The following is a 22,317-nucleotide window of genomic DNA, read 5'->3' as shown; positions in this document are numbered from 1 at the left end:
AATTTAGACGGGGTATGACAATTTAACATTTCTATATCTCCTTTCTTTCTCAAGATATGACTTTATTCCATCATTGTAATTTACATTAGTTTTTCATCAAGATAATGGCTATAACATAGAAGGTTCATGTTTTGAATGTTCAATGGTAACCCTCAAATTTTCCTACCCTACTTATTTAATTTTATTTGACTTAATATTCGTAGTGGATTATGATTAAGTTAATATTTGTAGTCAATTTTAAGCAAACATTATTATTATTATTATTTATTATAATTGATTATTTTTAATATATTATTATTATTTGAATAAAGGTTCTTTTTACGGGATTAATTACGTTACATATGTATGCGAAATACATGTCTCAATAAAAGGTTGTCATGTAGGCTTTTATTACAAGTAAAATAGTAATTGTGATGAAAACTAGAAGATAGTGGTGGGAAAATAAATGTTGTTAATTTTTTCTGACCAAGTTAAGTACATCAATATGTTTATAATAACAACGAAAAGTTTCTTAGCCGGAATTCATGATTCCATAGGTCATTAAACTAAATGACTTTATCATTCACATACTTAATACCTAAAACGTATCATTAAACTGTTTCGTTTAAACAAACTCGTGATTCCACGGATCATTTCACTAGTATGACATAATAAGATTTGCGAACCGGAAAGCATACACCTTAGTAAGCATTCTCTAAGGTGAATGGTGGGGCTCTTCGAGATTACTTACCGTAACAGGTATTAAAATGGAATATCAAATACTCCATATGTAGTGCAAATGGCAAGACATTCAAATTTTTAGGTTCAACATCGTTTAAGCTATTATTTCATAGAAAACATACTTGCGAAATTAAGTCAAGTAAAACTACATATGGTTTTCTCAAAATGCCCTCGTCGGAAAGAAAAAAAACTATAAAAAGCCCAAACTGACCATCAAGGAGCATTAAGATATCATCGACTTGCAGTTGAGCATAACTATAACATGACGGATTGCATTTTCATGTGTTGGTGCTCAAAGATCGGTTTTGAGATTTGAAGTAATTCCAATAAGCTTAGCCAATTCTCCGCTTTCATAAGCTTCAACAGTATCTATAGTAATCAATAAGAATAGGTTTATTAAGCTGAAATCTTGATTTTGTAGAAGTATAACTGTATGAATAAGCTTATAAGTTAGTTGAATTTACCATCTGAACCTCCAAGGTGTTTCCCATTAATGAACACTTGTGGAACGGTACGTCTTCCGACAATCTCACTTAGGGCATCCTGAATTTTCCAGCCATCCTCTAAAAAACAAATGGGAAATTTGTTAAGAATTTATACATCCCCATAAAGGATAGGCCGCTTTTACTCAAATTTAACATGACAGAAATCATATGGTTAGTAACATAACTATCAGATATAACATATATTGCATTACCCCGTTCAATAAACACAACCAAATAATATATGAAAGGATATTACTGTATAAATGAGAACATTGCTAGACATGATATGAAGGTGACACATCCACATACTTCATATCAAGCAATAACCAAGTTCTCACTAAACTATCCAAAGATTACACCTTAAAACCTTCATATACAGATTCTACTAGAATTAACATCATTGAATTTATTCTGCGATTAGTGAAATCTGTTCTTATAGTTTCATCGTATGTTATTTTTGGTTTCATTAACCGAAAAAAGGGATAATTTTAGATCTTTCCATTATTCTATCCAGATATTATTCTGACGAAGCTTCTGTAGCATGAAAGGAACATGTGTTGTTCTAATGCAGCTCCATTACATCCCGAGCCATTCAGCTTGTTCTCTCTTACAAACGTTAATATGAAATAATGTAATTTTTCAACTTGACATTTAAAAAAAAAAAATAATGGTGCATTCAGTAGCACAAAAATATCTCTGATTTTCCATCTCCACTTCTAGTTTTCTAGGAACTGAAAGATGCTCTTTGTTTTATCTCAATGTAACTCGAAAGATATTTGAAAATGTTTTCATTTTCAAATCCAGAAAACAGAACAAATTCTACATCTCACAAAGGGATAACAATTGAATACTGCTATTATGTTTGGTACACAGAGTTTTCAAGAATGTAGTTACAAATTAGAAAAAAGAGTTTCAGTTCAGTGACAACTTTTCCTATAAAAAATCATATTTAAACACGTATTTATGTTTTTCATGTTTTCCATGAAAAAGGTTCTAGAAAGGCCTCCACATTTCCATAGCTAAGCACACCATACATATTGACATATCAGAATGAAAAAATATGCAGCAAATTTCAGGGAAATATAAAGTCAAAAACTTGAACCTTATATTGTACGCTGTACATAGAGACGATGTCTAATCAACAAGTTATGTTATCTAACTCAAAGATCCAAAAATATGGCAAGACTAGTCCATTTACCACTTTATATTCTCGGAAAAATAAGTATCCAATACATCATGCCTTTTCTTTAGTTAAGCAACATCATCTCTAATTCTATACGAAGTATTTGTAATTCTCATTCTACTTCAACTTTTTTAGTTAATTCATAACCATATACAGGATCATTCATCATTGTGAAACCAGTACACATTTTCTTACCCTGGTTGATGATTATTTCATAACATTTCGGTCATTTGTAACGCCTACTAAATAATGTCTACTCATACATACGACAGCATATTTAGTTATATCCCTAAGTCACTAATAACATCTTTGTTAGACCTAAGATAATAAGTATTCATATCATAATAACGACTAGTAATACACCATTTGTACTAGTACAGTAGTAGTTTAACAAGATAAGTGTAAATCGTGCTAAGAATCGTGGTCGAAATGTACTATACAATTACTACAATTAGTTTATATAAATTAATTTTTTAGATATTAATAATAAAACTCTTAAAATACCTCTAACTTAAGCCAATTGGCTGTTTTCATACATTTCCTATCAAACTAATTATTATATAAACCATCAATGCAATTGATCTATTAAGTGATCATAATTCAGTTAGTATTATCTGAATGATTCACTTGTAGATTGTAAAAGGATATATCATCTTACTAGCATACAAAACTAACAAGTACTCTAACAAAAAATTACAAAATAAAAATGAATTATTTTTATTTATATAAATATATAAAGATACTAACCTCTTTCATCAAGCTCAACAACATAAGGTTTCTTATTCAACTCCTTAAATACACCTTTTGCCCTTTTACAGTAGCTGTAATGTAACATACAAAACATATACATATACATTATAGGTTAATTAACAATCAAAAACAAAAAGTTAATACAAAAATTATAGTTTAATCAGTAAGGGGATATGTATACGTACGGACAGTAAGATTTGGAGAAGATGACTATGGAGTGTGAAGATATGGTCTTCTTGACGAAATCAACGGATGATGATGATGATGCTTCCGCATTTGATAAAAAGATAACGGCGATCGTTATCACGATTAACAAAACGGAATAAACTGTGAATGACTTCGACATTTTTTTTCCGTCGGCTGGTGTTGGCGACTTGGCGGTGATCTAACTGGTAGTCGTCAAAACCAGATCTGTTGAAATTTGAGCAATGAAAAACTTGACGGACGTTTACATTGTTCTGCTTTAATGCTTTAATCCGTTAAAGATACCGGATCTCGTTAGCTATTTTTATTTTCAACTCCATATTTTACATTGTTTTCAAAATACCACTCATTATTTTTTTTATAGTTTTTATGTGAATACTAGTTAAAAGACTCTTTAAATTACGTGTTTGAAAAAATTTCAATTTGTCAAAATTAACTAATACACTATCTATTATAATTACAGGTACAAATTTACTTGTACACAAAAACGATGTTTATGAATTATCATGTAGGGATTTAATTCTCACACACCACTTTTTAATCTATGTACACTTTTTTTCTATAAACTCACAATTATATTCCTAGATTAATCTATGGGGTTGAACTTATGTTATTATTCTAACTACAAACTACAATTAAGGGTATAGTAAGTAATTAGGTATACATTGATCAATAAGTGGTGTGTGAGGATTACTTTCCTTTATATTATAATCACATTTACAAATTTACTTGCACAAAAGTGATGTTTGAGAATCATTATTATTATATATTTTTTTGAACTACATTATATTGATTTATCTCTACAAATATCGTCGAAGAAGACCCACAGTAAACCCAACTTATGAGGAATCAAGGGACATCGACCTTATGGGCTTTATATTTCATACTACTATGTACGCTGTATTTTCATTCATACTCTTACCTTTTATCAATTCATCCTCAAAAAAGGAACTTAACAACATTTTTCTTTTCAAATATTATTGTCTTTCCGAATCTTATGTAGATCTCAGATCTTATGTGGATCTCTTCATCTACTCTTTTCCTTCATATACAATATCTCATATTTTATGTAGATCACTTAACAACAAATTATTCAACAAAATATGTCTGAATTTACTTGTTTGCAGATTACTTAACAACAAATTATTCAACGAAACATGTCTTGATCATTGAATTAAGATTCACTTCATATCAGTCAATTCAGATTAGTCTTAATACTATTCAATCTTATGTCAAAATACTATTCAATGCTTATATAGATTTGATTTGATGTATATGTATGTAATCTTATTTTGTACTTGTGAATATAATTATAAAACATGTACTCGTATCTCATTAATTTTCAAAAGAAAAACAATGAAATTTGTTTGCGATAAGTACGGGGAGTTCATCGGTTCGGTTTTCGGTTTTTCTTTTTTTTTTAAAATTTCCTACTTATTGGCAGGAGGTCCACTCGGAAGCAATCTCTCTATCCGTCGAATAGAGAGAGAGATGATTTTCTCTACTTTTGAGAGTGTTTTTACCCTGGATGGAGAAATGACTTGTCTTTATTCTTGACTAGGGGAAGGATTGTCTACATCTCACCTCTCCCATACACCACTTACGTGGTATTGGGTTTTGTTGTTGTTGTTGTTGTTGTTGTTGTTAATATGGCCCTAAAAAGGATTCGAAAAATATATGACCTTATTAAGGGATATTAGAGACTCAATAATGATTGACTTGAACAAAAAGAGAAGACTTGAAATGGTTACGTTTTAGTAGTGTGTAGTGAAACAAATTAAGGAAAATGTGAAATAGAAGATTTATTTAGGATTTCAGATCTAACTAAATACAATTCGAATATAAAAGTTGAAATGTGTACTCAAAATCAAATACAACAACAATAAAAATCAATCTCACATGTGTGGGTTATGACGGAGGTGAGATGTAGTCATTTTTTCTTCTATCTGAGAATAAAGAGAAGTCATTTATTCACCCGGAGTGAAACACTCTCAAGAGTAGAGAAAGTCGTCTCTCTCAATGATTAATTGATAGAGATTGTTTTCGATAGGACCTTAGGTCAATAAGTAAGAAAAAAATTTATAAAAAATAAATAAAAAATATAAAAATATAGAGACGCTATGAAAATGATAGAATCAAATTTTCAATGGTTTTCAATTCTGACTGGAATTCAATTTAGCCTCTACACGACAATAAAGTCACCAATAATTCGACGCTTGCTGTTGACTCAAATAATAGAGCCGTTACTCAAAAATCAAATGTGGTACATATATACAATAAATGCTAATAACTTAATATATAAGTTGATACTCTATTATCTGAATTCGGTGTTTAATTCGGTTTTCGGTTAAACCAAATTCAGAATTTTCAAAACCGAATACTGAATTAAAAATCGGTTTCGATATTGCTCGATACGAAAAAGATTTATAAAATTCGATTTGTTTATTTTCGGTTCGATATTCGAGTTAAACGATTTCAAATCAAATATTGATAGTAGTTGCTGACTAGTGACAAGGACAATTAACATTTTTCATTTTTCCCCTGCTGGGTTCGTTATTCTGTTGACGAGTCGACGATAACACGTTAGGTTGCTTCATCCTCAGTGCTTCGCTCCACGGTCGTCAAGAACGACCCCATACGATGGTCTTAATATGAGTTTATGACGCAAACTTGAACCCTTAAATTTGAAGAAACACTTGCTAAAAACATTCGATTCAAAACCCTAAAATTACAAATCTACAAAATTCCACCACATATCCATGGCATACGTAGATCACGCTTTCTCAATTTCAGATGAAGACATCATGATGGACTCCGATGCTATTTACACCGTACACAACCGACCTCCTATTAAAGAAATCGCTCTAGCCGTTGCTCTTCTCGTCTTCGGCATCACTGGAATCATCTCCGGCATCTTCATGGCCGTTAATCATGTCGGCGGTGACACCGGCCACGGTAACTCTAACTCTTTCAATAAGTATTACCAATTTTTACTGTTATTTTAAATAAAATTTTGTTGTATTAAAAATTTTGTGCTTTTTTTGATGTGAGCAGGTGTGTTTTTTGCGATATTGGAAGCTGTATTGTTTATTCCAGGGTTTTATTACACACGGATCGCTTGTTATGCTTATAAAGGTTACAAAGGTTTTTCTTTCTCTAATATACCTCCTGTTTAGAGTTTGGTATTCCTCTTGTTTATGTTTCCAGTATGTACATATTTCCTTTTTTTCTTTTTTTCTTTTTTTATTGTATGAAATAAGAAGATATGAATGTAAGATATTAAGGAAATTATAGAGTTGGTTTATATATATGGTAAATGTGATATTTGTTCATGTGTTTGGTGGTAGTAGCTTAACTTTGTTATCGGTGTGAAGCGGGTGCTATCAAACGAATAAAAGTACTATGTGTTGCTTACTGCACAGATGCGATTTGAGAAGCCAACTAGTATTACATGCTTATGATCGTTTATTTACAAATTACTCTTAGAAATGTAGTTGTTCACTTGTGGTCATTTGACACTATGATTTGGTTTGTGATATAAATAGTGGCTAAACACCGTTTTATGGGAGGATCGATATCTTATGATGGAGGAAAGAATGATTTATGAGAAAGTGGTTTATGGATATTGTATGCAGTAGGCTTTGACATATATGTGGTTTTACTTTATTTAAGGTAGAGTTACAACTGCCTGCGAGTATTAAGTAGCTCGTTTTAGTTGGCTTCTTATAATGGACGAACGGATGCTTTCTTAGAAAGTAGTTTATGCATCTTGTATGTGGTAGGCGTTGACATATATGTGGTCCTACCTTAATTAGAAGGTAAAGTTGCAACTGTCTGCTAGTATTAACTTGCTTGTTTTACTTGTTTTATTTGGTTTTTTGTTGCTGATGCACATTATTAGCTCAATTCATAAAACTTCATAACTGACCAAATGGTTTGGGTTGTGTAAAACACCCCTATTATTGGAGATTACTCCCTGATTACTCCTTTTCAGGAACCAGCCGATCCGATTTTCCGAAATCCGAGTAATTGATTGGTAACATCGGTCAATGGGTCAAAGTTGGTTCTAGTTGTTCAAAGTTGGATTTAGTCAGTCAAAATTGGTCAAAGTTAATATCGGTCAACATTTTAATATGAAGTTAAATTTAGCTAATTATAGAGTTACTGAACAAATGAAGATTATGTTTATGTTTCGAGCCGATTATATTAACGTTTATGTTTATGGATTTACACACATTATTTTGAATTTATTTATACAACATTATCAAAAAGTTCAATCTGACTATTACTCCAATTACTCTCAGAGATGCCGATTACTCCCTCAAAAGTCCCAACCGAGTACTCCCCCAGTAGCGATTTTTGCAACCTTGGTTGGATGATGCTCTTTTTACTTATACAATTAACTGGAATTTTTCATACTTTACGATAACTCATGTATATCACCAGCTAAGTTTAAGTTTCTTATAGCTGCCACTATGTACAATGCCAACTAAAGACCCTTAAGTTTTGTATATTTACCATGTTTTTGCACATTTGCGAGCATCCTTAACTTTAGTGAAACGTGAGAAAAGATATCCTTGCAATATGGCCACAAGGGTATTGCAAGTATTGTGTAAATAGACACTGCAAATGATCAGAATCCAAGTTTGGATATGCTGTCTCTAGATAGAAAGGACATTGTTCTCGAAGTATAGAAGCTTTACATAATCCTTGGACCTTTATTTTAGTAATGGAACTTCAGCAACAAATTATTGACATTCTAGTTTTTCAAGAAATAAATGAGTACATTTTAAGGCTTCATGGATTGCAGCTGTTTACTTTTACGGCTCGTGCATCTATATGTTGAGTGTTGTGAATATAGCAAAGGTGTGAGAAGCCATTAGAGTTCCTATAATGTGTTACGAAGCTTGTAGTGCCTCTTGCCCTGTTGTTTTTATATCACAACTTTCTCGTTCTTATGTTTTTAATGATTATCTTGATTATAATATGTACTCTGTTGCTACATTTTTCTTGAAGAATCGATGCTGTTTGTTTCCCTTAGTGGATCAGTGATGTCTTGTATAGCTATACGAGCAATTACTATGACTATCTATCTATATGTGATATGTGATTAGTGATAATTGGGGTCTTGTTAGTCGCTGAAACCTTGAGGCTCTTTGTTTTATAAGAACAATTTTTACTAAAAAACATCGTCCCTATGGGGGTTGGCTGTTCTCTTTGTCTGTTTGTTAAAACAATTGCTATCTGACAATGGTTGAGGATTGTTGAATATAATGAATTGTTAGACAGCCATTTGGGTACCGTGTTACATTTCTATATTATTATTTATTATTGGTATATATTACAGTATATATTATCTATTATTTCACTATGTTTCTTCTCTGACATGGTCAAACTGAAGTTCAATGAATTTAATTTAATTGAAGAGGTTAAAGTAATGTCTTAAATTAGCCTGCTACTGTATTCTGTAATCTTGTAGAATACGTGCACATGTGATATGTCACCTGATCTGCTTTGTCAAACATCTTACATTCACAATGGGGCATCTATAACATGAAATTTGTCTGATATGTCTTATGTAAACATGTTATTCTAAAGTTTAATACGTTTTGCGTAATCTAATTTGTTGTCGATGCTTTTTAGTTGCGTATAAAAGATACTCCGTAGTACTTATTTATTTTATTCTACTTTTGTTTTGTTTTTGTTTGTTTGTTGTTTTACTTGTTTTAATTCAATGCTTTATTGCACTGTGTTGCTTCCACTTGATGATTATGGTTAGGTCCATTTCTATTTCTATTATAATTATTTGGCCTTTTTGGTTTATTGTAACTGTAAGTTTTGCTCTCATACGTTGGAAGTTCTGAAAATATTCTTAGATAAGATCGAATTGAAAAAATGAAATACAGGATGTTGATAGATAGGTTGCAAGTTTGCAATCAGCATTACAGTATTGATCTGCAGATCTAGGTTGGTTTTTAGTACTTAGTTTCACCAATTAAATATTTTTTCGAATCAAGGTCTTGTTTTAGTTGCTAGAAGACCACTACATATGTAACTGAACAAGACCACGTACCTACGTATTCGTATAGTCAGAAAGTTCATATTTTCAGAATTAGCAGTCTTGTTTTTCTCTTAAGTGAATACACATACATTTTAAGCTGCTATCCTGTATTTCCTAAATCGTCACATAAAATGTTACCACACCTGCGTGCATGTTTATATTCTGAAAGTTTAATTTGTTATTAAGGTATGCTGACCTTCAAAATGCCATCTTGCATTGCGTATTCTGAAAAGGTAGAATGAAGCTTCATAGCAGGTCCTTGCATAGTCAAAATAATCATTTTTTTGTTAAGAAAGTTCATCATGCTTTAAATGACACCATCTCAAAATAATATGATGATTGAGGTCTTAATAATATCGCAAGAGTTCTTAAGTTCAAACTTTACTAGCGACATATTTTGAGGTAATTAGGGTAAAGGTCGAAAATGGTTAAGGGATAAACCGATTATGTTTCTTACATTTAAGAAAAAATATTCCACCCGAACTTTTTTTTTGTCCCTTTTAGCCATTTATTCCTGTTTAAATGAAGTTATTCAAGAAATGGCGAAAATTTTAACATTCACTTCAAGCAGAGATTGGATAAAAAATTGCAAAAGGTAGAATCTACTTTAATCGGCACCCATGGATCACATCATGAGTTGTCCATAACGATCAAGAAAAGCAACAAAAAGAAGTCACATTAAAAGAAGAGAGAATAAACACTTTACCCTTATCTACAGTCGTAGTACCGTAATACGGACTAATTACTTGCTGCTTCAAAAGTAGTACTACTAATTCTTTTTTATGTTGGAAAATTACGGCCTCACTAATTCCCACTACCCAGCCCAACAATAATAGTAAAGAAATAAGAACAATACACAACACAAGATTTAATGTGGAAACTCCAAAATAGGAGAAAAATCACCGGCCCCCAAAGAGAGAAATACACTATATCACAAATTGTTACAATGACATAGACAACTCTCTTAAGCCAACTACACTCTCCAAAGTATTTAACTAAAACAACTTCCCAAAAAGGGTAAGAAAGAAAGAAATAATCAAATACTTAAAGTGTATTGATTGGTGCGATTTGGAATGAAGACTTAGCCCCTCTTATATAACCAAGTCACTCACCCCTCACATCTTCCTCCCACCAATGTGGGATAAACATATCTTCTACTAGCCAAAATAAACCAACAAATCTCCACCTTTTGGATAGAAGAAGATAACCATGCTTCCACATTGCAAGGATAACCGATGTAGACGCTTCCTCGACGACAACTTCAAGATCCTCATCTTCATGCCGTTGACATTATCTCCCAAGAGACAAAACTTGCATCTTCATCGAACATTGTCTAAACCGACAATCATTGTCATCACAGACAATCATAACTCTTAACAAGAATTATCATACTCCACCATTAATAGTATAGCACTTAGAATATCACATTCCAAGCATTTCACCTCGGCACATGTTGTTGAACAACCAGCTGAAACTTTATGGTGCAACTTCCCTGTTTGGCTTTCCCGAAAGTCCCATCAGCTACAACATCAGTTTCCACCACACAGCCTGCATCAACGCCAAACCAATGCCCATGTGTAATTGTGGAACCGCTAACGAACATCCCTTTTCACTGTGGCGCGGACACACCATGAGGATGACGTGACTTCAGAGGAATTCGTCACTCTCCGTAACAACGGAGACAATGTTAGCGTCTTTGGAGCCATTTGCCGGATTAGCTCCACCGGGACAATTAACCCTTACATGCCCAGTCTTCCCGCACTTCCAGCATGTCAGATTCTTTCTAGAGTTTCTCTTCTGCCTATCCGAACACAGCACTATCGTATCTCCTGATGACGAGACCCCGTTACCTTCCAGTCTTTTCTCCTCGGATAGGAGCTTGCTAGTAACGTCTTCAAACTTCAGAGTTTTCTTCCCATACATCAAAATAGGTTTCATGTGTTCATAAGACGATGATAAAGATAATATCAACCTCAAAGCTTTATCTTCATCATCCGTTTTAACTCCAATAGCCTCCAGTTCTGAAACAATACCGTTAAGAATACTTAGATGATCTGAAATCTTTGAACCCCCATCCATACGCAGAGTATGAAATTGTTCTTTAAGACACAACCGATTTGAGATGCCCTTGCCCTGGTACAACTGCTCTAGTTTAACCCAAAGCTCCTTTGCCGTTGATAACCCGTGCACATTTGCAAGCACGTTCTTTGCAAGACACAAACGAATCGCACTTGCTGCCCTCAAATCCATATCATCCCATTCTTCTTCATCGAACTTCTTGCTAGAATCACTGCCGGGAACAAGGGTGGGTTTACCCTTCAAAGCCTTGTGTAAACCAGACTGAATCAACACATCCTTGACTTGAACCTGCCATAAGCCAAAATTGATCCTCCCATCAAATTTCTCAACATCAAACCTCATTGGGCTGAACTTCGACATCGTATCCGTATCCTATAAACAACACTTTCTCTGATTTTGCTCACGTTTCGAATAGCCAAAAGATGTAGCAGGTAGCCAGGACCCTTTAAATCGGAAATCCACAACTAGGCCACTAACAAATCCAACTATTACTACGAATCAGAAAAAATATTGTCTAACCAGATACCCTATACGATCAATAGAACTCGTTTCTGATGTGGACGATCCACTCACGTGGCAACCACAGAGCATACTCCGACTCCTATAACCGAGACCCCCGTCAAACCTGACGCTCTGATACCAGTTGTTGGGAAATTACGGCCTCACTAATTCCCACCACCCAGCCCAACAATAATAGTAAAGAAATAAGAACAATACACAACACAAGATTTAACGTGGAAACTCCAAAATAGGAGAAAAATCACCGGCCCCCAAAGAGAGAAATACACTATATCACAAATTGTTACAATGACATAGACAACTCTCTTAAGCCAACTACACTCTCCAAAGTATTTAACTAAAACAATTCCCCAAAAAGGGTAAGAAAGAAAGAAATAATCAAATACTTAAAGTGTATTGATTGGTGCGATTTGGAATGAAGACTTAGCCCTTCTTATATAACCAAGTCACTCACCCCTCACATCTTCCTCCCACCAATGTGGGATAAACATATCTTCTACTAGCCAAAATAAACCAACATTTTATACCTAAAAATCCGACTAGTTTTGTAAGTCGACTAATTTCAGAAAAATTACCGGCTTTGCAATTTGCTCGGAATTATCGCAGGTAGAACTCCGTGGCTAAGAGGGTATTCAATTTTTAGCTTTGTAGATTCTAACCTATAACATTCTCTCTAAAAGGTAGACCTTAACCACTCCACAAATACAATACACATTTGAGTCATAACATTGAGTTGTAGCTCATTTAGTAGTAGTCTGACTCTCTTTGCGATAGGTCGGGAGTTCAACTCCGCTGAGCTCCAACATTGCACTCAATGTTATCTTTGACCTGAAATATCCACTAAAATTGCCTATCGCTTAGTGCGGAGCAACGGAGAGGGGGGGTTTTACCAGCCATGCCCTTGGATTGGTCCGGGTTTTTCAAGATTGTAATTGAGGGCGTGTTATGCAATTACGGAATTTTAACGCGTGAGTGATTAAATTCCATGTTTGATCCCAAACCGATGTAAAAAAAAAAAAAAAAAAACACACAATTTCGTCGTAAAAGTTGACGTATGAACAACTCAACCCATTGACGTCTTACGCGGACCCATTGACTTCGTAGATCAATGCTACTTTTTCTTTAATGACTAATGATAACTATAATTAAATATAATAATAATAATAAATAATAACGTTACAAGACTTTGTGACTCACGAAGTACCTATAATCAATATTGTTTTGTTTGTGTTGTAGTTTAAAAAATAAATAAATAAAAATTGGCAATCGTTTGTACAATTAGATTTGTAGAACAACAAAACTCAATTTCACATAAGTGATGTATGGAGGATAAGATGTCAACAATCCTTTAAATTCTTAAAGTTTAAAAAGTTTAATTTAGACTCTAAGCGACAGTTAAGTAGTTAAAGGATCGACGATGTTAGAAACCGATTAATAGAGCCATGAAGTTTTATACAGGTTATATACCGTCAAAAACCGATTAATAGAGCCATGATGTTTTATACAGGTTTTATACCGTCAATAAGATGGATGCTAGGGCCGATTTCATTATCATTGGTTAAGAAGGTGTTAAAAAAAGTTAAAGAGTAAAAAATATAAATATTTCTTGCTGATTAGACAACAATACAAAGTTTCATACAGTCAATAAAATGGATACTATGGCCGATTTCATTATCATTTCATATATTTCTATATTCCGTATCATTTCATATTACTACATTCCGTATCAATGGAATAGTCTTTGCCTACCTTTATTAATTACTCTATTTTGTATTCAGGTGTTTCTAGCACACTTGTTAAGTAATTTATACTTTCGAATGATTGTTACATTTCATCATATTGCATAAATATTTTAGTTCATTTTTATACAAACTATTCCATTGCATATAAAGAATTTACTAGTAATTAAGCTTATACATAAGAAATAGTTGATACCTGTAAGTACTTGTTAAAGCTACTCTCAATGATGAAATACGTATTACATTTAAGCCGGATTATCAATCTATAGTATTTAAAAAATCTTTATAATAATGATTTCATAAATAAAGATTATTCAAAATTAAAAAAATTCAAAAATAAAGAGAAAAATTCTAAGACTTCTATAATGATATCATAAAAATAATTAATTGTATTTAATAAAAATATTAACATGTTAATTGTATATAATATATGAAGCATTATATACAACCTTATGAACAACCACATGACAATATGTACAATATTTGAAGCATGTACAACCTTAAAACACCCCATAAATATATGTACAGTATTTGAAGCACTTTGTACAACCTTATAATAAAACACCCTCATAACTATATATACAAACTTTAAAACAAATTATACAATATTTTACAAAACACCCCATGAACACGTGTACAAATTTTGAAGCATATTGTACAACCTTCATATAATAATCGTATTTTAATTTTTAAAAGAATTTGTAGAGACATTTGTCGTTCTATTTATAACAACCCGTCCTAATCCATCTGGACGAATACATTACATTTGGTTACATCGCGAGGTACTTGACCTCTATATGATACATTTTACAAACATTGCATTCGTTTTTAAAAGACAAACTTTCATTACATCGACAGTGGACGGCATGCATACCATTTCATAATATATCCAACTATAATTGACTTAGTAATAATCTTGATGAACTCGACGACTCGAATGCAACATCTTTTGAAATATGTCATGAATGACTCCAAGTAATATCTCTAATATGAGCAAATGCACAGCGGAAGATTTCTTTCATACCTGAGAATAAACATGCTTTAAAGTGTCAACCAAAAGGTTGGTGAGTTCATTAGTTTAACATAAATAATCATTTTCATCATTTTAATAGACCACAAGAATTTCATTTTCAGTTCTCATAAATATACGTCTCATGCATAGAGACAAAAATCATTCATATGGATTGAACACCTAGTAACCGACATTAACAAGATGTAATATCCCCATCATTCCGGGACACCCATCGGACATGATAATTTCGAAGTACTAAAGCATTCCAAATTCCAGAATGGGACTTGTTGGGCCCGATAGATCTATCTTTAAGATTCGCGTCAATTTGGGGGTCTGTTCCCAAATTCTTAGGCTACCAAGCTAAAAAGGGGCATATTCGGCTTCGATCCATTCAACCATATAATGTAGTTTCAATTACTTGTGTCTATTTCGTAAAACAGTTATAAAAATAGCGCATGTATTCTCAGTCCCAAAAATATATATTGCAAAAGCATTTAAAAAGGGAGCAAATGAAACTCACCTAATGTATTTTGTAGTAAAAATACATATGACTATATTGAACAATGCAGGGTTGGCCTCAGATTCACGAACCTATATAATTTGTATATTTATTAATACACATGATCATAATCGAGATATTATCTATGTATGTATGTATATATATATATATATATATATATATATATATATATATATATATATATATATATATATATATATATATATATATATATATATATATATATATATATATATATATATATATTGTTGTTAATAATATACTCGTTATACTATATATTATTTTGATGAATTTAATATATTTAGTTCATATGTTTTGTATAACTAATATTTATCATAAATGATAAAACTGTATATTAACGTTTAATATATATTTATATATTAATTGATATCTTTTACATATAGTTTAATTAATATCTTTTTAATAATAAAATATGGTGTAATGCGTTTTTATATAAAAATATCTATTTGTAACAACGTTACTAGTTTTAGGGATAACAGTATAATAAATTTTAGTAAAAATGATAATCATGATAATAAGTTTAATAATAACAATACTATTATTCATATTATTAATAATAATGATAAGATTAATAATAACACTTATAATAATAATAATAATAATAATAATAATAATAATAATAATAATAATGGTTATGATATTTATAACTATGGTAATAATAATAATTCTATTATTTATGGAATAATACAAATACTAGTATTTATATTAATAAGTTGTATTATTTTCATAGTAATAATAATGGTACTAACACTGTTAATACTTATATTAGTAATAATAATAATAATGACTATAACATTTAGTACTAATAACAATAATTAATAATAACAATAATAATATCAAGAATAACATTAATAATAATAATAATAATAATAATAATAATAATAATAATAATAATAATAATAATAATAATAATAATAATAATAATAATAATAATAATAATAATAATAATAATAGCTACCTCTCTACAAGACTTCCAAAAAGAAAATGACAGAGGCAAGGCTCGAACCCCCGACCTCTCGCAACCCCGACACCCAATTTAACCAGCTGAGCTGACATAATTTCTGATTATATAATGAACCCGAATATAGTTAACCCATGTTTCTGTTAACCCTTCTTCTTCACGATACAGTCGACCAGAATCCAATTCCAAACAAAAAAAACTGATTAAGGTTTAAAATAAACCTTGAAATCTAATTGTAACAACATATAATATATTCGTTTGTTTCCATTAAACAAGCAGAACAGCAAAAAATATATATATAAACACCCAGCCTGCTGTCGCGATGGTTTAAACAAAAAATAATTGATTTTGCAAACGATCACGTTATAGACCAAAATCACAACATGAAATACCTTTCAAATCCATCCTATAAACTATTGGAATCGACAATTTGACTTAATTCATAACAGAAATTTCGAATTCGTTCAAGAACAAAAGTTTGACTTTTTTTATTTAAAAACTTTGACTCGTGAATTTAAAGTCAATCCGAAAAATTAGAAGTTGAAACTTTACAGAAAGTTTGCTTGGATGATTCCTAACGAGACTGCATTACTGGATTTTGAAATGGGATCAAGTTCGAGTTTTTGGAAAATTTCACAAGAACAGAGACAATGAACTAAGTTCAGTTCTTTTTCCCTTTTTTTTTAAAAAAAAGCAGCTACTAATAATAATTGATAATAGGTGGTTTAGGTTGAATGGTATTCTCTAATACTGAATATAATCACTTTTTATTAAAGGTCGACATATGAAGATTCAATTCAGACAAACCAAGCAGAAGAAACAAGAATAAAGAAGAAAAATAAATAAAAGAAAATAAACTTCAATCGTGGTTGTAACGACCCGGATTTTTCCGCTAATATATTGAAGATTAATATTTACATAATTAAATATTTTCAACATGTTAAGCAATCAAACTTGTCAAGATATATATATTTGGAATGGATTTTATGCAAATGTTTGACCACCCAGTATGTCTGACGATTCACGAACATCATAATTTGAAATAATTATATAATGATGTATATATGGATATATATATATATACTTATGATTTGTTAAAATGATATTTAAGTATCTCATTATATATAATAACAATTGGTTATATACATAAAATGAGATTACTAACTTAAAGACTTCAAGACTATATACATATATATAACGATTAACGTTGTAATAACTCCTAAATTAAAATGTATGTATCTGTATTGTATTAATATGTATTAATACACTTTTGAAAGACTTAATAATATATATCAATATATTTATACTCAATAAAGATAGCTATACTCATTTTCTCATTCAATTTTATCAAGAATCCTATTCGTATTTATACGGTATTTATACCCGTATAATACCCAGCTTCTATACGTATTTACTATGGGTATATACATACCAAATCATTGATCTTAGCAGCCCTCAGTCAGTTGTGAGACATGTATAAACATGATGTAGACTTGTGGAAACCATGACTTGGAAACTAGTATGACTAAATGCATAAAATTACAAACCATGGAGCCATGTTGTTGTCTCCATTTTGATGCCAACATGTAGGATAAATAACCATTCATTTCATTTCAATTAACTACATCATTTTACTCTCTAAACACATACTCAAACACTCTCTCAAATCTCCATTTAATTCAGCAAGTATTGGTCTCATAATCCAAGTTATAATCATCATGATAAAGCTTGATCAAGAACACTTCAAGAATTCCAAGCCATCAAGGGTATCTTTGAACTCAGGATATTCTCCGTATTTCTCCAGCAACTTTACTCATTTGATTTGAGGTAGTAACCTTATTCATAATCTTATTCGATTCGTATTCATATAGCTATCTTATTTTGAGTTATAACTAATAACAACAAGAACATAGTTTAGATTATTTCTAAACTTGTTTGCAAATAAACTTAATCCTTCTAACTTGATTTTTAAAACACTTCAACACATGTATTATGACAGTATGTCAAGCTAACATAAGGATATAAAACTTGTAAACACGAAGAACACCTTAAAATCGAATATACGCCGTCTTAGTCGAACGGGGGATGTTTTGGGTTTAATTTTAAAAACCTATCTTAAACTTTGAATTAAAAGATTTCATTTGGTGAAAAATCTTATTTTATATGTATATGAAATATATCCAAAATCCATGGTTAAACTCAAAGTGGAAGTATGTTTTTCAAAAGGGTCATCAAGATGTCGTTCTTACGACGGATATGACTATCTTCTCTTATTTGACACCTAAGCTGTATTTTTGACTATAAACCTATACTTTTTCTGTTAATATTAATAATGTTGAGTTCGATACGAAACCATGGCAACTCGAATCACTCAAAACGGATTTGTAACGAAGAAATTATGGGTAAAACAAAATTGGATATTTTCCTTAATTTTTAGCTACGGACATGATTTATAAAAATGGATGCTAACCTTATCCTAGCTAACTTACCTTGTATCCTACATGTATTTATACATGTCTTGTTCCCGAACTTATGGAAATACAATTTATAATAGTCGTAATTAAGTTCTACGACAATATATTATAGTCTTAATAAAGATTGTAAGGCACCATATATATATATATGACTTGATCACCGTGGATTCGTATACAAAGTTTTGACATATCATTTTGACTTCTTCTATATATATTATTGGAATGAACTATTAGACACCATTGGCAGTAATCTCGAGTTAGCTGTGGGTCGAAGTGGATTCCAAAATATTATATACTTTGAGTTATGATCGAGCCTGAGACATGTATACAATGGGTCGCGGATTGCTTCAGACAATATACATATTATGTGTCTTATTATATTAAGACAACATATTATAGTGTTAGTGAATTCTAACACAATATACGCATTTATATTTATATATATTTATACTGTTGGACTATTGGACTATAGGACTACGAACATTGGACTACTAACAATAGACAATTAAAATTATCACAAGTATCATAAGTATGGAATATTAATTATATATATATATATATATATCTTGACACAAGAATATTATTATTAGGTTCGTGAATTTGTTAAAAGGCCAAGTCTTATCACCATCTATTCGAAAATCATCACAAGTGAGTTATAGTCCCATTTTTACTATCTAAATTATTTTGGGATGAGAATACATGCAAAATTTATAAATGTTTTACAAAATAAGTACAAGTTCATGGAACTACATTCTACGATTGATTTATTATACCGGATATCTGTACTTATTATTATTATGCTTGGTAACCTAAGAATTAGCGAAAAACACTAATTGACGCGAATCCTAAAGGTAGATCTACGGGCACCAACCACCCCCATTTTCGAATAATGGAAATGCTTTAGTACTTCGAAGGGTTCTTGTCATACATTTGAATAGTGGAATGTATGATGCCAGATATCTTAAGCACTCTATATTAAGGTCGGTTACCAGGCGACTCATCGTATGAATGATTTTTGCAGTTGTAGTGATCCTGCGCATTTAATTAAATGAAATCTTGTGGCTTATTAAATGTTATGATTATTATATAGAAATTAAACCTATGACTCACCAACATTTTTGTTGATGTTTTAAGCATGTTTATTCTCAGGTGAATATTAAAAACGCTTCCGCTGTCGTATGCCAAACCAAGGTCAAGATTTGGAGTCGGCATAATTGTTTATATTGTTTAAACTTGCATTCGGAGTATTTGTTGTAATATATTTGATCATATTGTAATGGGTTGTGTAAAAACTTATTTATTTGAGGAGATTGTCTTTGATAGACAATCTAAATTATGTCATTAATACCTTTATTCAAAGGTTATGGTTGTTTTTAAAAATGAATGCAAGATTTGAAAAATGTCTCATATAGAGGTCAAAACCTCGCAAAGAAACTAATTAATATGAAACGTTTATAATTAATATGAATGGGCCATTTCAGTTGGTATCTGAGCGTTGGTCTTAGAGAATCAGAAAATTTTTCATTAGTGTGTCTAACTGATTTTTGATGCATTAGTGAGTCTGGACTTCGACCGTAATTATTTTAAAAATGATTGCTTAATATAATTGTTGGAAACATAAGATTATTAACATATAAATATTATAAGATATATCATTCTCTTAACGTGCCTGCTATTATGTGATAGATGACTTCATCCGATCATATAAGCATCTCTAGTGATTCAGATTTCATTTACTTATCAAGTGATTCGGAGGCTGAGTCAAAGCATACGACTTATGAACCAACGGAAAAGTTAACTTTTGGTGCTACCATTAAAGTGGAAAATTGTTGGAAAAATTGGGAAGATTCAAAATTTCCAGTAGAGGTTCCAGAAGAGGATCCAGAAGAAGATCCCGAAGAGGAACCCGAAGAAGAGGATCCTGAAGAAGTTGTGGAAATTACCGAACCACAACGTGATTTGGGAAAATCTTTGGCTGTTATACCCGATCCCAAACCCGATGAACCTATTATGACCCAAAATGTTTGTGATCATCCACCTGAACCACCTAAGAGACCAGTTTATAAAATGACCGCTCGTATAACGACTGTTGGTTTTGCTCCCAAACAATTAGCCGAAAGAACCAATTGGGAGGAATTGGAAAAAGAACTATCCAAATGAAAATCCAAACGTTTGGCCGAGAAAGAAACAACGTCAACATCTAAGAAATCTCGCCGTTCTTGAACCATCGGCAGCTATCCTGTATTCCATGCATTGTATAATATGTATTATATTGTGTGTTTAAGTTTGTAAGAAAATCCACAATGTAATTTTCCTTATGATTGTATAATAATAAGAATAAGCATGGAAGGTTTATTATTATTATTACAACTTATTATTACGTAGTAACGTAATAACTTACCATAGTTTTTCATATTAGAATTTTAGTAGTTAATTTGTGTGTTAGCTGCTAAGTATGAACATTATTATAGTTATAAAACGCTAATATGAAGAAAAGGCTTTTATAATAATAAGTTCATATTAAGCTACAAAATACTTTTTGGCTACTTCTAAAATTCTATATGATTAACTCAGTCGGCTATTTTTGAAGGAAATGGCTCCTCCAGCTACTAGACAACAACAATTGAACACAGAAGAACTTCAAGCTTTCGCTGCAAATATGGCTGCAGTGGTGAATGCAATGAACAACAATAACCAATCTGGTTCCAGCAGTGGAGGAAACAATGGCAACCGGGTAGGATGTTCCTACAAAGCTTTTATGGCCTGCAAACTCAATGAGTTTGAAGGAACTGAAGGACCCGTTGGACTAAAGCGGTGGACAGAGAAGGTTGAAGCCGTGTTCGCAATCAGACACTGCGCAGAAGAGGATAAAGTTAAGTATGCCACACATACTTTCAGGGGTACTGCTTACCTACATGGATTACGTAGGACAGAATACCGTCTACGCACTTCCATGGTCCGCTTTCAAGCACATGATGACGGAAGAGTACCGTCCCAGAACTGAAATCAACAAGCTCAAGGCAGAGCTTAAAGCACTGACAACCCAAGGGTTAGATGTCACTACCTACGAGTGACGTTTCAATGAACTGGCTTTAATGTGTCCTGGAGCATTTGAGGACGAAGAAGCAAAAATTGAAGCATTCATAAAAGGGTTGCCGGAACGAATCCAAGAGCATGTAGGTGCTAACGACCCTCCAACAATGCAGAAAGCGAGCCGTATAGCCCACAAATTGATAGGCCAAATTACAGGAAGGATAAAGAAAGAAGCGGCCGAGGAGGCCATAATGAAACAGGGAAAAAGAAATTGGGAGGAAAGCAGTGATCAGGGTCACCAGTACAACAATAACAATCAAAACAACAACTACAACAACAATCGCAACCACCCCAACAATAACAATAATCGCAACAACAACCGCAACAATAACCGCAACAACCATTCCAATAATAATAACAACAACAACAACAATCTCAATCATAATAATAACAACAACAAATGACTCAACAACAATAACCCTAACAACAACAACAACAACAACAACAACAACAACAACAATAACAACAACAACAACAACAACAACAACAAAAGGCA

General features: G+C 31.9%; 2 protein-coding genes across 2 annotated transcripts; one reads left to right on the top strand and one right to left on the bottom strand.

The window, feature by feature from the left end:
- Positions 1-759: 759 nt before the first annotated feature.
- On the bottom strand, positions 760-3,572 carry LOC139854295 (glutaredoxin-C4). The gene is made up of 4 exons (XM_071843607.1): positions 3,324-3,572; positions 3,136-3,209; positions 1,185-1,283; positions 760-1,089 (listed from the first exon to the last, which is right to left on the bottom strand). The coding sequence occupies exons 1-4, from the start codon at positions 3,482-3,484 to the stop codon at positions 1,013-1,015; spliced, it is 411 nt and encodes a 136-aa protein (XP_071699708.1). The 5' UTR covers positions 3,485-3,572; the 3' UTR covers positions 760-1,012.
- Positions 3,573-5,898: 2,326 nt separating this feature from the next.
- Positions 5,899-6,584, top strand: LOC139855878 (uncharacterized). The gene is made up of 2 exons (XM_071845120.1): positions 5,899-6,297; positions 6,397-6,584. Exons 1-2 carry the CDS (start codon positions 6,102-6,104, stop codon positions 6,516-6,518), a joined length of 318 nt encoding a protein of 105 aa, XP_071701221.1. The 5' UTR covers positions 5,899-6,101; the 3' UTR covers positions 6,519-6,584.
- The last annotated feature ends 15,733 nt before the right edge of the window (positions 6,585-22,317 follow it).

The sequence above is a fragment of the Rutidosis leptorrhynchoides genome, chromosome 6 (assembly GCF_046630445.1).
Source record: "Rutidosis leptorrhynchoides isolate AG116_Rl617_1_P2 chromosome 6, CSIRO_AGI_Rlap_v1, whole genome shotgun sequence".
NCBI lineage: Eukaryota > Viridiplantae > Streptophyta > Magnoliopsida > Asterales > Asteraceae > Rutidosis > Rutidosis leptorrhynchoides.
The sequence above is the reverse complement of the archived record's forward strand: the minus strand, read 5'-3'. Positions and strand labels throughout refer to the sequence as shown.

Coding starts and splice junctions, on each gene's coding strand:
- LOC139854295 (XM_071843607.1), bottom strand. CDS start 3,484: ATGTCGAAGTCATTCACAGTTTATTCCGTTTTGTTAATCGTGATAACG. Junction 3,210..3,323: donor TTCTCCAAATCTTACTGTCC/GTACGTATACAT, acceptor GTTACATTACAG/CTACTGTAAAAGGGCAAAAG. Junction 1,284..3,135: donor TGTTGAGCTTGATGAAAGAG/GTTAGTATCTTT, acceptor TTTGTTTTTTAG/AGGATGGCTGGAAAATTCAG.
- LOC139855878 (XM_071845120.1), top strand. CDS start 6,102: ATGGCATACGTAGATCACGCTTTCTCAATTTCAGATGAAGACATCATG. Junction 6,298..6,396: donor CGGCGGTGACACCGGCCACG/GTAACTCTAACT, acceptor TGATGTGAGCAG/GTGTGTTTTTTGCGATATTG.